The 18,104-nt window shown below is 46.9% G+C and overlaps 1 protein-coding gene across 1 annotated transcript in view; it reads right to left on the reverse strand.

The window, feature by feature from the left end:
• The window catches only part of LOC144827860 (pancreatic secretory granule membrane major glycoprotein GP2-like), an 80,490-nt gene that overhangs the window by 49,018 nt on the left and 13,368 nt on the right, over nucleotides 1-18,104 (reverse strand). Inside the window, exon 2 of the mRNA XM_078686025.1 lies at nucleotides 11,767-12,009. Within this exon, the coding sequence (XP_078542151.1) occupies nucleotides 11,767-12,009 (243 nt within the window). The remainder of the gene's footprint in view (nucleotides 1-11,766; nucleotides 12,010-18,104) is intronic.

The following is an 18,104-nucleotide window of genomic DNA, read 5'->3' on the forward strand; positions in this document are numbered from 1 at the left end:
GGTCTCAGGCTATTGGAAGGGGCCGAACCCATAGCCCATCTGAAACATCTAAGAAGCAAGGGGGCCGGCATCATCTACAGTTTGAGAGATCTCAATCAAAGACTACACAGTCCGACTGCAGACCCCATCCTGAAAGTCTTAAAAGCAAAACTAGTTCCCACTCTTAACTACGGCCACCTAGTCGTCATTGGAGCCTTCACCAAGTTCCTTACGAGCCACCACATTTCTCCATACAAAAAGGTTATAGGCATCCCACAACAGGCCAGGAAAGCAAGAGTAAGGTTGGAGCTAGGACTCACCCTTCCGGACATTACCTGTACAGGGGAGATTATAAAATACTATATTGGCACCCTGCATGCTCCAGCAACCCCTCTTTAAAAATGCAAATTAAAACAATCTTCAAAGAAGGTGGGGCTCCATGGCAGATTCAGTTGACAGCAGCCATAACATTCTTAGAAATAGACGTTCAAAACTTGCACAACTTAAACATTCCTGTAGCTGCATGGAAAAGATCAGTGAATACGCAGGTCAAGAAAATATCCAATGAAAGAGACCTGGAAAGTTTACACCATCAACCCAATCTCTCATCACTGGACACCTCCTTCATAGTGGGAAAACCGCAGCCTTATTAACAGCCCTCAGCAAGTACTGACAGTCAACTTTGTAGTTACCACCGTGAATCCTGACTCCATCTGCTGTGCTGTTGCCCAAAGGTATCTAGCGAGCGGCACCGACTTGTACTTCCCATCTGTAGGTCGCACGGTCTTGTAAGATGCAAAGAAGCATCAGACTTGTCTTTCGCTGCTAAAACAGCTCAAACAGTTGTGTGGCTAGGGAAATTTACAGAATCAATCTGGGCCGCACTGACAAAGAAAATTGATTTACACAAAGAAACTACCCGGCTTGCAAGCAAGAGAAACTTGGACAATCTCCCCTCTAAGTTTTATGCACCTGCACTTTACTGCCAGTTTGGATATCAGTTTTTAATGTTTTACTCCCTTCTAGTTTGTAGCAATTTGTGTGAGATTTTAACTCTTTTTCCTTTTTATAATGATAGTATATAATAACAATTTTAAGTAATTAAACAATAAAGTTTAATACCACTACCATTAGAATTGAAAAAAGGAAGCCAGTATACTACATTTTGTATAGTTTTTTGTAGTATTAAACACACAGAATAATCTCCTTCACAAAACCTATTTTTTCATGATAGAGCTGAAAGGAAAGAACAGAGAAGCCACATAGTCTGCCATTATGTGTCTTTGAAAATAGAAGCTGTGTTTTTAAGAATCCCGTGACCACCAGTATCCCATCATGCCCAGCCAGTGGCTGTTACTTCAGTTCAATTTTCCGGCTCCTGCTTTAAGGACCCTGGAGCTTTGAGCTCTACCAATTTGATGGTTTTCTTCAGAAAATCATTTCTGAATTTAGCTAATAACTACTTCACTTAACGTCTTTGGTCTTCCTCTTTGTTTTTCTGACAGAAAGTTTGCAGTTTATCGCTCCAAAATGCCATCTCTTTTTGATAAGTGTCCTGCCTGTGGTAGGATTAAGGCCAAGACCGATCCTTACAGAGTGTACTTAATTTATCTTCCCGATTCTCATATTCCTGATTCCTGTTCCATCTGTAAAACCTTCTGTAAGCGTACTCTGTATGACAGAGAGATGATCAGGTTTCAGGGAGCAGAAGAGCAAAAAAAACAGCAGGCTAAGTCTTCAGGTGGGAGTTCAGGGTGAGGAGAGGGTCAATCCTCTTACCCTGCTCGCAGGCAGGTCGCTCCCCACACTGCTGCATGGCTCTGCCTGCATTGTTTTTGCCTAAACTTGTTTTTCCCCTGTGCCTAACTTGCTTTCTTGCCCAGACTTGTTTTTTTCCCCTGTGCCTAACTTGCCTTCTTGCCCAGACTTGGTTTTATTCCCCTGTGCCTGTACTTGCTTTCTTGCCCAGACTTATTGTTTAGCCTGTGCCTAACTTGCTTTCTTGCCCAGACTTGTTTTTATTCCTCTGTGCCTGTACTTGCTTTATTGCCCAGACTTGTTTTTATTCCCCTGTGCCTGTACTTGCTTTCCTGCCTAAACTTGTTTTCCCTTCCTGTACCCAGTTCTCCCGCGGCCCCACCTGTTTTTCCCGCTGCTGCGTCCCTGCCTATTTACTGTCCCGCTCCCGCCTCACAGCTGCTCCTACCTCCCACATCCCCTCATATGGAGTCCGCGCAGCGGGTGTGCCGCTGGCACACCAAAGGTGTGCCTAAGTCAAGCACGTCTTCGCCTGGACCGCGCCCAGCGCAAGGACCCCTGGACCCAGCGAACGCCACGACTCAGACACCGCTACGGTGCCAGAACCCTCCACGCACTCAACACTGGACAATCACACACCTGCTTCATGGCCGCCCCGAAGCGCACCCATGGAGCTTTCACCTGCCGGAACTGCAGCTTCACAAGCATCCGCCCCACCATGCTGCCGACCAGGAAAGAACCCAACCACCTCAGGTGCATCCTTCTCAACACCTGCTCCGCCCGCAAACACTCCGTTGAACTCTGGGACCTACTCGACTCAACCACCCCAGACGTCGCCTTCCTGATGGAGACCTGGCGGAACCCAGCCTTGGCACCCGACATAGCCATAGCCGTCCTGGAAGGCTACAAGATCACCCGCAGGGACCGCACCAATGGAGCAGGAGGAGGAATCGCCATCGTCCACAGGAACACTCTGAGTCTCGACCAACACCGACGACACCCTCAGAACCGCCGAACACTTGCACTTTCAGATCCACACTGACCCCAACACCACCCTCAGAGGTACCCTCATCTACAGACCCCCCGGGACCCTGACCACAGTTCAGTGACTCCATCGTCGACTTCGTCAGCACACACGCCCACACCTCCCCAGACTACACCCTCCTTGAGGACCTGCACTTCCACCTCGAGAACAACAACAACACCAACACCACCACCCTGATCGACAACCTAGCCAACCTCGTACTCAGACAACTCGTCACAACACCCACCCAATCCGCCGGTCACACGCTTGACCCCATCTTCTCCGCAAGCCCCCATGTCTCCTTCAACCACACCACCGAACTCCACTGGACTGACCATCGCTGCATCCTCTTCACCTTCAAGAAACCCACCACACACCACCGCCCCAACGAATGCCTCGCTGCTGCTGGAGCAAAGTCACTGAAGAAAAGCTAACCACCACCCTCGCCCAGAGCCCACCTGCTGACCCCACTGACCCCAAGACCGCCGCCCGCAACCTCAGACAGTGTATCAACGACTGCGCCAACACCCTCACCCCAAGTAAGAAACCCTTCAGCAGTCACACCAACAAGAAAGCCAGCTGGTTCAATGAAGACCTCCGGGCCTCCAAGCAAGCCTGCTGAAAGCTGGAGAAGATCTGGCTCCATGAACAAACACCAGACAGCCACGCAGCCCACAGGAACGCCACCCGCAGACACCATCACCTCATCAGATCTGCCAAAAGGGGCCCTTTCAAAAACCGCCTAGACAACAACGCGCACAACAACAAAGAGCTCTTTAACATCGTGAAGGACCTCTCCAACCCCAGCTCCAACACCAACGACGTCTCACCCTCGCAAGACCTGTGCGACTCGCTGGCCACTGTCTTCCTGCAAGATCACAGACATCCACAACAGCTTCTACGCCATGACTGCCGGCAACCACTGAGACCTCCGCCCCCACGAACACCATGTGCACCAAGCGCCTGCTCTCCTGGACCAACATCCATGACGATGATACCATCAAGATCATGAGCACCATCCACTCCGGATCTCCGTCAGACCCATGCCCACACCTCATCTTCAAAAAAGCCAGCACATCCATCGCACCCCATCTCCGGAAAGTCATCAACACCTCCTTCGAGACAGCAACCTTCCCGGAGAGCTAGAAGCACAAGAGATTAACGCCTTACTCAAGAAACCCAAAGCGGACCCCAAGGACCTCAAGAACTTCCGGCCCATCTCCCTGCTCCCATTCCCGTCAAAGGTCATCAAAAAGACCGTCAATGAACAACTCACCCACTACCTTGAGGAGAACAACATCCTGGACCCTTCCCAGTCCGGGTTCTGCAGCAACCACAGCACCAAGACTGCCCTCATGGACGCCACCGATGACATCAAGTCCCTGCTGGACAACGGAGAAACGGCAGCCCTCATCCTCCTGGACGTGTCATCCGCCTTTGACATGGTCTGCCACCACACACTACGAACACGCCTCCACAGCGCCGGGATCCAAGAGAAGGCCCTGGACTGGACCACCTCCTTACTCTCCGGCAGAACACAGAGCATCTGCCTTTCCCCTCTTCTGCTCCGAAGCCACCGAGATCATCTGCTTCGTACCTCAGGGCTCATCCATCAACCCAACTCTGTTTAACATCTACATGGCACGGCTCGCCCACGTCGCCTGTCGGCACAACCTCAACATCATCTCCTACGCCGATGACACCCAGCTGATCCTCTCCCTTACCAAGGACCCCCACACCGCCAAAACCAACCTTCATGAATGAATGAATGCCATCGCTGAATGGATGAGGAACAGCCGACTGAAGCTGAACTCGGGCAAGACAGAGTTCCTCATCCTCAGATCCTTCCCTTCGGCCTGAGACGACTCCTGGTGGCCGACCGCACTGGGAACTGCTCCAACACCCACCGACCACGCACGCAACCTAGGGGTCATCCTCGACTCCACCCTCTCCATGACTAAACAGGTCAACGCCGTCTCCTCCTCCTGCTTCAACACCTTCTGCATGCTCCGCAAGATCTACAAGTGGATCCCCACTGAAACGAGAAGAACGGTCACCTAGGCCCTCGTCAGCAGCAGGTTGGACTACGGAAACGCCCTCTACGCAGGACCCTCAGCCAAACTCCTGAGACATCTCCAAAGCATCCAGAACGCCTCTGCATGCCTGATCCTCGACATCCCTCGCTGCAGCCACATCACACCCCACCTGAGAGATCTGCACTGGCTCCCGGTCAACAAGAGGATAACCTTCAAGCTCCTCACCCACGCACACAAGGCACTCAACAACACCGGACCAATGTACCTCAGCAGACGACTCAGCTTCTACACCCCCACACGCCAGCTCTGCTCTACTGACCTCGCCCTCGCCACAGTCCCCCGCTTCCGAAGAGCGAACTCCGGCGGCAGATCGTTCTCCCACCTCACCGCCTAAACCTGGAACTCCCTCCCCATCCACCTTTGGCAGACCCAAGACCTGCTGACCTTCAGAAAACTCCTCAAGACCTGGCTTTTCGAGCAGTAGCAGCATTCTCCACCCCAGCGCATTGAGACCCTCATGGGTGAGTAGTGCGCTTTACAAATGATATGATTGATTGAATCCTCTACAGGGCTCCGTCTTCAGCCTCTAAGGGGATCCCCGGCAGAAGAAGGGCTGCAAAACGGTGCCTTATGACTATACATGGAAATCCCCTACGAGAAATACAAAAAATCACAGACCATGGGGCCCTCTGAGGAATTGCCTAAAAGTAGATGGTCCATTGCATTGTGGGAAAGTATTCCTGACCTCGAGCAAGCTTTAGGCAGCTCCCATTTTTCCCCAGACCTCCGGACATTCAAAAGTCATCTTTCTGGACTCACCTTTACAAATAATGGTTGGTGACCATTCGGTTACCACCCCCTTTACTCGAGGCTGCAACAAGAGGGAACCATGCAACACCTTCAGTGAACCATGGCATTAGTTTTCTGCCCTGAACCATCTAAGAGGTAAACCCAGCTCTCACACGGCTCCCGCTTCAGCAGCAAGGAGAGCCAAGACAACTCTGCACCCAGGCCTTTTGCACCAGGTAAAATTGAACTGACTGTTATGGCTTTGTTTTGGAACCCACGTTGCCTTAACCCTCTGTGGGTTCCATATAACTCGACCTACAAGTGACCGATTGTCAACAGTGCTTAGTGTAATAGTGCTTTTTCCCATTGACCGCAATGGTAAAGTCCGGTTGTAGGCATCCAACTGTGTTCATTTTAGTGTCTAAAAATATATTCAAATATGCATCATTTTCATGAATTGGTGTCAGATTGCTTTTGAGACATGTCAATTACTTATAGCCATTATGGTACACCGAAATCCTAACACATGTTCCTCTAGTAAAGTATAGCTGCTGATTTCCACAACACTAGGACATAATACTCCACTTTCCTGCACCTGGGATCAAAATCAGAGTCAGAGTCTCTGTCAAAATCAAGGTAACTTTATTGATGTATAAAATGACATCCCAAGAGCAAGTAGCTCACAGGAGAATTCTAAACTGATAGTTATAGAATGTTTCTGAGCACAACAATGTTCCAAGGCATACAACTTCCCAAACATCTCCAGGTGGGGTGTGCAAATAAACTTGTCTTTACTACTGGGTATGCTGAACACTGCCAGCATTGCAATTTCAGACCCACACATGGTCCGGTCTCTGTCTCTGGGACTAATGTCAAAACTGGTTCCAAATCCAGTCCTTTTCAAGGAGCGTTAATAAACACACGCTCCTGGCCTACACACAAAACCAAAATTGCTTTGATTATTCAAACTCTTAACTTAGACTGCCTCTTTGTGACTGAGATATGGAACTCTGGTCCAGACCTGGCAGATGCTGTCCCACCCGGCTATATCTGTCTCAGATGTGACTGCCTTGACCGTAGAGGTGGCAGACTAGCCTTGGTTGCTTGGAGATCTCATAGATGCACTCTGTGCCTGATGGATGGTTACTCTGGCTTGCCACTGTTCGGGATTAAGCTATCCAATAATTATTACTTCTCAGGACTCCTTGTGTACCGCCCGCCTGGCCCTAGAACCAGGTTTACAGAGTCATGGTGTAAAATGTTGGAACTATTTGTTACCTCCCCTCATCTTACCATACTAGGGGAATTCAATTCCCATCTAGAAAACAAACAAAATAAAGATTCAGCATTCCGCCTTGAGCTCATGACATCTCTGGGATTTGAGAAAATAAATCTCCAACCCACACCGCCGGCCACACACTGGACGGCATTTTTACCAACCACAACAATTTAGGGATGGAGGCTGTTCAGCATCTCAACTGGGTGGATGATTGGTTAATTGAATTTACCGGGAAGGAGAGCTATATTCTGAGGACTTTTCGGTATAGGGGTCTGAACAATCTCACATCTACTAAATGGGAGGCTGCTTTGTGTACAGTCTGGGAGAGGAAGCATACTCTGCTCCCCTCCACGGACGAGGGTTTCCACAACTGGACTAAGAAGGCTTTTGATATTGCTGCCCCTTTTAAAAACTGCATCACTCAAAGCCTCATCAGTCCCATGGTTCTCAGAAGAGCTCAGATCCCTTAGGCAGGAGTGCTGCAGGCAAGAACGTAAATGGCGTAGGGACCCCTGTTCTAGGGAAAAGGCAAAGCAGAAATCCCTGCTACAGAAATACAAATATGCAATTTTTCAAGTCAAATCCTGCTTCCTTACTGAAAAGATTCTATCTAGTATGCTCCTCGGGGTCATCAAGGAGATCTCTGAGCCACCAAAAAATCAGTCGCTAACCCCCTCCCAAGATTCTTGTGATAGTATACCTACCTACTTTCAAGACAAGGTCCTCCTTATCTTCCAGGAGTTTAGTCCTACTAAAACTGAAGACCCTAAGGCCAAAGAGATTTCTCAGGCCCGCGAGAGGCATGTACGTAATTCCTCCCCTGCTTCCACAGCCCAGCATCTGAATGATGCTGAGGATACCACTCAGGACAGTGAGAAGCTTGCCCTTCCTTCCTACCTCAAATTTTTGCTCATCAAACGAAAGATCTTCTAAAGGGGCTTAAATCCAGTGCACCGTCAGACCCCTGTATGCCGTCCTTACTTAAATTTTTTTTCTGACCCTGTAGCCAAATTCCTGTGCCATGTTATCAACAGTCTTCTATCCAGGAACTACCCGGGCACCTGGAACGAGGTTATTGTCTCATCACTCCCCCCCCAAAAAAATCAGACCCCTCAGAGCTGAAAAATTATCGCCCATATTTCCCTTCTCCCCTCCCACGCCAAGATTGCAGAAAAATTCATAAACACTGTTTCCTCCTATCTTAGAATGAGTTTTGCCCCGGTCACAGCACCAAGACCGCCCTTATATCCACTGTCCATATCCGCATCCAGGTGGAACAGGGAGGCTTTGCGGTGCTGATTATGCTCAACCTGCCTGCAGCTTTTCATACAGTCTCCCTGATGCACATGGTCCAGCATCTGCAGGAAGTGGGAGTTGGGAGTTGGGGATAAAGCTCTTCAGCTCCTCCATTCATTCTTGTCGGGAAGAAGGAATATCGTCAGCTGCAGAAGATTTAGAGCCAAGGCTTTCAGCCTTCCATGTGGGGTCCCTCAGCGCTCCTTCCTGAGCACCACCTTATTTTACATTTATGTGACACCCCTGGATGAGCTGGTGAGATCATTTGGGTTTCAGGTGATCTCATACAAAACTCAAATCATTGCTTCCATCTTTAATGATCTGCAATTCAACCAGTGTATGGCATGCATTATCTGCTGGATGAAGGGTAGCTCCCTTAAGATTACTGCTGATGAGACCGAGATACTGGTTTTTGGCTTACAGAACTCTATCTGGTCAAGTGTCCGGTACCCTGCAGATTGTGGTCCCCTTCCTGTCCCAGCAATGACAGTTAAAAATCTAGGAGTAATTTTTGAGGAGTCTGACCTTTGATGCTCAGGTCAAAAGTACGGTCAGCACATGTTTCTACATACCAACGATACTCAGAAAGGTGTTACCCTGTATCCCGCCTGATTTAAATCAGTTGACCATCATCGCACTTACCACCGCCCGTCTTGATTATTGCAATGCTTTATACCTTATCAATGCAACTTCTCTGAACAAAATCCAGGTTGTTCAGAATGCAGCAGCAAGGCTGATCCTGAAAATTCCAAAGCAACTATCTGCCAGGGAGGGGGTTTCACGCCTTGCACAGGCTACCCATTAAGCAGGATATCTCATTCAAGGTTCTGAGCACAGTATACAAAGCCATGCATAGTAAAGCCTTGCTACAGTTGAAACCCATGTTCCAATGGTATACTCCCAGGAGAGGTCAGAGATCCTCCAACCAGAAAAAAATTATCTCTCCAGATACCGCAGGACCAGGTGGGTGTGGAAGCTCCTCCTTGGTAGCGGCAGTTAAACTTTGTAACTCCCTGCCTTCGCCCATTTCCAAAGCGGACTCTCTTTCCGCTTTTACAAAGCTGCTGAAAACATGGCTTTTAGTTGGCTGTCTTACGCTCATCCCTTCACCTCCGCCTGTTTAGTGCCTTGACACCCTTGGGTTTTAGTGTGCTTTATAAACTTTATTCTATCCTATCATATCTTAGTATGCTGGTGGGAATATACTAGCAAGACATACAGGAAATTCACAATATTCTTTGTACATTTTGACCATAACCCAGTGTTGTGCAGTATCTAGTAATAGAACATTTTGAAACTTTGGCTAACTCATTACAGCTTGCCTTGATGTTGTCCTCCTGATGGTCATGCACTTTTCTGTTATCATGAACCCAAGCGGAGTACAGTTTAGTTCCAGGCTCTTTCCTTTCTTGAGATGCAGAAGGGAATACAACAGTTACTGTTTAGGGGTAGTTTGGTATCCCAGGCCATAGTTTAAAAAACTATTGACACAGGCTGTTTGGGGGGTTAACCTTTTCCCATTCTCCTCCTATTTTTCTGTCCCTCTTGTTGTAGACTTTCAACTCCGGGCACTTTACCACTGCTAATTAGTGCCAAAATGCATGTGTTCACTCCTTTAAACATCATATGATTGGTTTACACCTGTATGGCATATTTAATTTACAGGTGAGTCGCTTGTACAGTGGTATCCCCTATACCCATGTCCTATAAATTAAATGGCAGTGGGCATACAGCACTACTTGGTCACCCACAGAAGTAGCTTTTCAAACCTGCCTCAGGCCTGTCACTTCAGAGCCTGGGTGCGCAGTTTACTGCTACTTTGACTTGGTATTTAAAACTACTTGCTAAGACATAAACTCCCCTTGTATTACATATATTACATATGGGTCACCCATAGGTTAAGCCCTAGGTACCCCTATGGACAAGGTGCTGTGTAAGTTAAAGCTAGGACATGTTTCCTTATTGTGTGACATGCCCTAGTAGTGGCAAACTGCCTACTTTGTTTCCTCACTACTGTGAGGCCTACTCCTATCATAGGCAAGCATTGGGAATTTCCTTATACATGCTTATGTGGTAATTCCTCATATGAAAAGAGTGATGTTGTCATGTTTGGTATGTTTAGAATGGTAGTGAGAAATCCTGCTTAATGATGTAGTTAGATTTTACATTACTATTTTGGAAATGCCACTTTTAGAAAGTGGGTGTTTCGTTTGCACGTATGGTTTTGTTTGCAGTTTGAGTGAAATTGCGTGAGGTAGGATTTAGGTGTTTTCTGGTACAAGCGAGGTGCATTATGGGGATTATTGTATTTCGAATGGGTTGTGACTGTATCAGGTGGGTGGACATTGATTGAGGACATGTGGGTGTGAGAATTTGTCTTATACCGGTTTGCGTGTGAGTGTGGCTGGGAGAGCTGTTTGGGAGAGTTGGTGAGGAGGTCACCGGCCGAATCTAGAGTACGGGCATGTGAGCACCTAGCGTGAAGTAAGCATAGATTAGAGTGTTGACTATTTTATTTAGGGTAAAGTGGGCAACAATTTCATGGGTGGGTACGAGTACGCTGGTCATAATAAGGATGAGAATATTATTTTGATAGCACTTTTTTAAGGGGGTGGGAGGCTAGTAAGATTTAATTGATTTTGCTGGTATTATGTTATTGTTTAAAGAGCACTTTTAAATTCTGCGCAATTGGTATAGCTGTTCTTTTCCAGAAACCCCTGACGAAGAGCCTTTGGCTCGAAATGCATTGGGTAATACTAACATGGCCTACGCTGGTGTTTTAGAAAACACGTGTTGCTGTTCAAAAACCTGGATTGGAAAGCAGCAGCATTTGAAAATGTGTAATAAACAGCTTCATGGAATTTCGCTGTCTCCGTGGCATGGATATGGAAAAGATGGAACTAAATATTGAATCAAAGGTCAAGTTTTGAGAAAAAATGGTTGAAAGTGATGGATTGAAAGGGAAAAGGTCCCATTCACTGCAGTGCGCTAGCCTGGTGCGTACGTTACGTGCCTCATTGTTCTCACTTTTAGAAAGTGGGCATTTCTCTGTGCTTATAACTAGTCTTTTTGTAATCTGACTCAAATCCCCGTCTACGGCAGAGTTACAGCTGCACTTTGTGCATACTTTCTGGACAGCCCTCACAGGGGAAGAGTTGGGTGTGACAGGTTTACATCTGCATACTGATAGCCTTCCTGGACTGGGAGAGAGAGGGGCGTTCACACTTTACATTTGTATAGGTTGTGTCCTGCCCTCACACAAAGGGATGATTTACCCTCATGAAGCCCCCATCATGCATATCAGCAATATTATCTCACTCAAAGTTCATGCATTCTACTTCCATTATAAAACAAGACTCATCGTTCTTGGTTAATATTCACATACACGCATTATTTGCACTTGCCTTCATTTTACTGTCATTTTATTTCTCCTTCAATCACTTGTTCATCATTTTTCCTCTTTTATTTAATCCAGAACATTCACTGCTGAAACTCAGGTTATTGCAATCATACTGTAGTGCCCACGTTGCACTGGGCACAGACTGCGAATGTGTTATTGAAGAAGAAGAAGACACGTAGATCAGTATTGAGAAATGGTCACTCACCCGCCTGCAATGAGTTCAACGCTGGGATCAGCCGGGTTGTTGCTAGGGGCAGCTACGCACCTCTCTGCCCTTAATGTAAACTTGTCTCCATCAGAGAATGTAGTTGAAATACCAATGTAAAGCGGAGTGCCCACTGTCAGGGTGTCATCTTCTGTGAGCGGATCAGTAAAGGAATTAGACTTGAAGGCAGCCATGGAGGCAGTAGTTGGTCCAGAGCCATTCACTGATGGTAGAGTACCTATGCTGGATATAGAAAAAAGAGATTTCAGGATACGTACAAGAGAGTTTATGCGAATTACATGAAGAGATTTATGGTTTATTAATTTGAATTATTGATTAACAAACCCAGAGTGTTATTCGCTTTAGTTATTAAGAAAGAGGTTTGAGGACAACTTACGCGACTATAGATGATGCACCTGATTCAGGGGAGTTACAGACCCTGAGTTATTTCAAGGGAGACTTTTGTGCTGATTTTAACAGAAGGGCAAGGGAAGTCATACATTTGAGGATTAAAAGAACTGTGCTCTTCTCAATGGAATTTATGAAATATGAGACCAGATCACACAACATTTTTACTGGTGCATTTAGATGTCCTTGCTGTAATGAGATTTCTTGCTTCAGACAACATTTGCCACATTATTATAAAACTAGTTCTTCACCAGGGGATTTCTTCTCATATTCATGAAAGGCAGGATTTTTCAGAGCATGTGCAAGGTCCAGGAATACACAAATATAAAGATAGTTTCTCATATTTTTAACGCAATCAATAAACGAAAACATACTTTAACAGCTACACAGCTACATTAATATTTTTATTTCAATCCTGTTAGAGAAAATAGTACAATAGCAATGCGATCAGCTGAAAAATACCACTCAAAATATGACAAGTAAGACAAAATAAAAAAACATTATGTGGTGTTGCAATGTAAATAGTACACCTAGCACAAAACACAACTGAACGTTTTAAGAACGCTAGAATCCACTGCTTTCCTATCATGACCGGCAGGATGATCATTGTCTATTTCCTATCATGACCTGCAGGGTGATATTCGGCAGTAGCTTGTTTTCAGCACAATTGTTAGACCTATCAGCCTCGGGATGCTCTTCCCCCTAACTTTTTGCCTGCTTGCCTCCAATTTTGATGAATTCTTTTTGTTGGCCCTAGGACTGTGAGTACCTTATTATTGCCAACCAGAGCTAAAGTGCGTGAACTCTCTCCCCTAATCATGGTTTGATTTCCCTATGCACAATTGGCATATATGTATTTATAAGACCCTAGTAGAGTGCACTACATGTGCCAATGGCATATAAAATAAATGCTACTAGTGGGCCTGCTGCACTGATTGTGCCACCCAGACAAGTAACACTTTAAGCTGGAACGGCAGTGGAGGTCAGGCTACTGTGAGTCTGCCAAGATCATCTATAGAAATGCTCTGAAAGAACTCCAAAACCTGATTATTGTAGCTAGAAGGGAGTAGCTGGCTTATTGCAGTTACAAGGCTTTCAACCCTACTAAAGACGTATTCACATTGATCAACTCCTTCTCAAACCCAGAGCTGTAGATACCACTGTGCAACCTTTAGTCTCTCTGTGCATAAGTATCTCCGTCTCCTTTGACCAAAAAAATTCAGGAAGTGTCCAAATCATTCTCAGTTCCGTCGGTGATGGAGAAATGTGACAATAAGGAAGCACAAGTTACTCTCACGGAGTTTACCACTATCTCCCAACAGGATGCCCTAGCAGAAATTTTAGATGTAAGTCGGGGGCACTTGATGATCCTTGACCCCCGCAAACATTGGAATGGGTTGGGTCACTGCCTGTAAAGTCCACATTTGTAAAGCGCACAATCACCCGTAAGGGTCTCTAGGCGCTGGGGGCCGTCGGGAAGATTAAGCGAGCTATTGCCCAGAGTCACATAGTGCTGGGCTAACCTGCCGCCGGAGCCGGGGATCGAACCGTGGTCCCCCGATTCCAGCGTCAGTCGCCCTGGCCGCGGCGCCACACCTCTCCCTCCTGTCACACACACTGACACACATCTGGAACTCTTTCCTGATGTCTGGCACTTTTCCAGATATCTGGAAACACGCTTCTCTCCTCCTGCTGAGGAAAACACTAAATGGGGATCCTGGGGATCTGACCAATTACAGGCCCATCTCTTTGCTGCCAGCACCTGCAAAGATGTTGGAAAAATTGATGCATCGGCAAATATCCAGCTTTATCGAAAGGGAGGGCATCTTACACGATACCCAATCTGGCTTCAGGTTGGAATTATGTACAGAGGCACCCCTCCTGGAGTTGGCTGAGTTATTTAGACACAGTGAAGAGAACAAGGGTACCCCATTAGTAGGACCAGGGGTCATAAGTGTAGTTGAAAGAACAAAGGTCTGGGAGAGGCCACAGAGGTCCTCAGGTAACCTGGGCTACTATTATTTAAAGTGCAGCTTACGTCTAGGTTTTAGTAATGAAGAGGGAGTTCAGGTAGAACTGGAAATACAATGTATGCAGGGACACAAGGTTGTACGAATGACATTGCATTTATTAACATCATAAACGGAGTATCATCCACTATTAAGTAGCTAGTCCTGGTACTCACACATAAACAGTGAAAAGTGTGTGTAGTGATAGGGGTCGGTGACTTAACATTTACATCACATTAACACCATTGTAAAAAACTCCAAAAGAATTATGTTATGTTTGAGGAGTTTTGGTTGTGAGAGTCAACGGCATTTCGATCTCCTTATTAAGAGATCATCATCAGGACAAAAAGACGTGTGAGCCGGTAGGATGTGGAAATGTGCGGTCTACAGTTTCTATGATGCTTAAGGGATGGATATCCAGTATTCAATCAAGAAATCCTTGCATTCAATCACCGGGGGCAATTGTAAGAGAAAACGGGGAGCGGATCAGGGCTGGGATTCCATGGATTCAATCAGGCTATTCCAGACTGCCTGAGTGGGGCATGTAGTTAGCTGAGATGGATTGGATCCGGGTAGTTGAGATGCGAGCAACAAACAGCTACTGGTGCTCGAGGCAGCTAGCGCGGGTGAATCAGGTGGCGGATTCAGGGGCATCCACGATGTTGGTGCTCCTGGATCTGTCGGTGGCATTTGACACTTTTCACCACACCTTGCTGTCTGAGAGACTGCAGGAAATGGGCATTGGAGGCACAGTTCAGACCTGGTTGAAATCCTACCTGGTTAATTGCACACAGAAGGTTGCACTCCAACCATTTATGCCTAAGCCAAAACAGCTCTGCTGTGGAGTCCCCCAGGGGTCAGCACTGATCCCTCTCCTATTTAATATGTACCTGGCTCACACTGATAGCCAACTGGGGGGTAAAAGCGATCCCCTATGCGGTGACACCCAGTTGGTCTTCACTATTAAAGAACAGACCGAGGTCGCCTTTGAGAGTTTCAAAGGGTGCCTGAAAGACAATGCGTTGTGGATGAACAACAACAAACTCAAGTTCAACACAGGAAAGACAGAGTAGCTGTTCTTTAGGAAAGAGCCACTCCCAGCTTCGGACCTCTGGTGGCCTAAAGAAATGGGTCCCCCTCCCTCCCCGGAAGATGGTATAAAAGCCCTGGGCGTAAAGTAGGAGGCTGACTTCCCATTTTTGGCTCAGATAGGTCAGGTGACAGCTACCTACTTCTGTAAACCGAGAAATTTGAAGAAATGTCTGCATCTGCTGCCTGAGGAGTGACGGAAAAGCATAGTACATGCCTTAGTGACATCCTAGATGGACTATGCTAACAGCCTTTACCTGGGTCAGCCTAAGTACCTGATTAAGTGCCAGCAGATGGTGCAAAATGGGACTGCGAGACTGATCAGGCGAGTGTCCATTCGCGAGCATGTGTCTCCACATCTAAAAGCGCTTCATTGGCTCCAAGTGGCCATACAAATTTAATTTAAGGCATTGACACTGGCATTCCGAGCCATGCATGGCAAATGTCCCAGCTACCTAAAACACAGACTACGTGGATATAAGCAGTCTAGATCCTTGAGGTCCAATTCGCAAAATTTACTGTGCATTCCCCGTTTCAAGAAGGCTTGAATGGGGGCAGATCTTTTACGCGAGGTGCAGCAAATATGTGGAACTCCTTGCTTAGTACCTTCCGCACCATAGAAACAGAGACCCTCTTCATGAAAATGGTTAAAACCTGGCTCTTCCGGGCAGACTAAAGGCCAGATGACTTGACTTTTAGCTGTCCATTGTTACACTACTGTCTGCTTTAGCACTGGGACACCTCTGTTTTGAGGTAGCTGTCGCGCTTTACAAGTGTCTGTATTATTATTACTATTATTATTAACCATGCCTCAGGCCTGACACTACATATGCTGTGTGTGAAGTTTACACTGCTATGTCGACGTGGCATTTAAAACTCCTTGGCAAGCCTTAAACAGACATTTTATTACATATATGTCAACCCTAAGGTAGTCCTAGGTAGCCCGTAGGGCAGAGTGCTGTGTAATCAAAACGTAGGACAAGTATGTTTAAGTTTCTTATGTCCTGGTAGTAAAAAACACCCAAATTAATGTTTTACTACTGTGAGGCCTACCTCGCTCATAATTTAGGATTGGGAATTCCTTATTAAACATTATAAGCTATAATTACAGATTGGAAAGGAGTAGGTCTGTAATGTTTCATATCACTGGAATGGTAATGATAAATACTCCTTGCTGGTAAAGACTAATTTACTATTACCCTTTTAGAAATGATAATTTTTTAGAAAGTTGGCATTTTTCTGCTTTGAGCCTGGCATGCCTGCAGCCTGCCTCCAATACACATCTGGGTGGGTCACAGATAGACTTTGTGTATTCCCTCTAAAGAGCTTCGCGGCCATCTCTCATGCGGACGACACACAATTAATTGTCCCCATTGAGGAGGACATTATGGCAACTGAACTGGATGAGGAGAAATTTTTTACAACTCAACTCCTCAAAAACAGAGATGTTTGGGAAGGCCAAAAGCATCTGGTCCCCAGAATGGTGGCCCACCGAGCTGGGCGAAGCCCCCCTCCCTAGGAGCTGGGCCAAGAACCTGGGCGTCAGAATAGACGACAAACTGTCTATGGTGGAGCAGGTCAAGACTGTGGCCGGGGCCTGTTATGGCACAATGAGGATGCTCAGGAAGGTCTTCCCATGGGTCCCCCTGTCAGCAAGAAAAATCCTCACCCAGTCACTCCTGGTGAGCCGGCTGGATTATGGTAACTCGTTGCTGGTGGGGGGCAAGGGAGGATCTTCCATCAAGGCTCCAGGTGGTGCAGAATACGGCAGCCCGTCTAGCCCTCAATAAACCGGTACAGACCCCTTCCGCTCCCTTGCTGAACCAGTTACACTGGCTCCCGGTTAAGAAGCGAGCCATCTTTAAGATGCTCTGCGTGGTCTTCAGATCACTACAAGGGAGGGGACCTGCGTATTTCAGAAATAAAATCAGTTGGTATCAGCCTGTGCGACAATTAAGAACTGGCAATGCTAACTTGTTGTGCTCCCAGAGAATACACACGGTAAGGATGGGTGGTAGAGCCTTCTCCTATCTGGCAGCCAGCCACTGGAATAATCTACCACAGAACATCAGAGCTTGTAACGAGCTAACCACGTTCAAGAAACTTCTAAAGACATGGCTTTATTAGTTGCACCTACTCATTATGATCGTCTCCTCGAAGCGCCGAGAGATCCCTTCGGGGATGATTCGTTTGCGCTCTATAAATCCACAAGTAAAGTAAAGTTAAGTAAAGGGAGCTTAGGTATGACTAAGTGGTCATTTGCATCATGATGGGCCATCCTGGGCAGGATGAGAGGGAGGACTTGACACTTCCACCTGAATAGGCTGTGTCCTATCCCCACACAACATTGCTGCATACCACCATCTAGTGAGTCTGGAGCTAGAGCTGGGAGGGAAGACATCACTGCACTTCAAAGCCCTTCTTTGAAGTTGTCCCACTTCAAAGGCGCCCCTGGATCTCTGACACTGCCAAATCAGTTCACTGCTGGACCAGTGAAGAACTCTGCCAGGAGGAAGGACGAGTGTGTTACTCTGCTGGAATTCTGGTGTGGAAGAACTGCTTTTCTGCTGTGCTTTGTTGTGCTTCCCTGCTAGCTGCTATCCTCTGCCCTGCTGAGGAAAGACTGGACCCATCTTACTTGAATCCAGAGTGACTCCAATGGCCAGCTGGCTTGCCCCCTGTTCTAAGTCTCTAAGACATCAAAGACTTCACATCAACCTGCAACAGCACCTAGACTTTGCTCGCTATATCGGAACAGGCATATCTCCCTTGACACTGACATATCCCCACTGCTGCGAGGGCCGTAAACACTGCACCGATGACTGCCACCCT

This window comes from Lissotriton helveticus, chromosome 4_1, assembly GCF_964261635.1.
Source record: "Lissotriton helveticus chromosome 4_1, aLisHel1.1, whole genome shotgun sequence".
In the NCBI taxonomy this organism is placed as follows: Eukaryota; Metazoa; Chordata; class Amphibia; order Caudata; family Salamandridae; genus Lissotriton; species Lissotriton helveticus.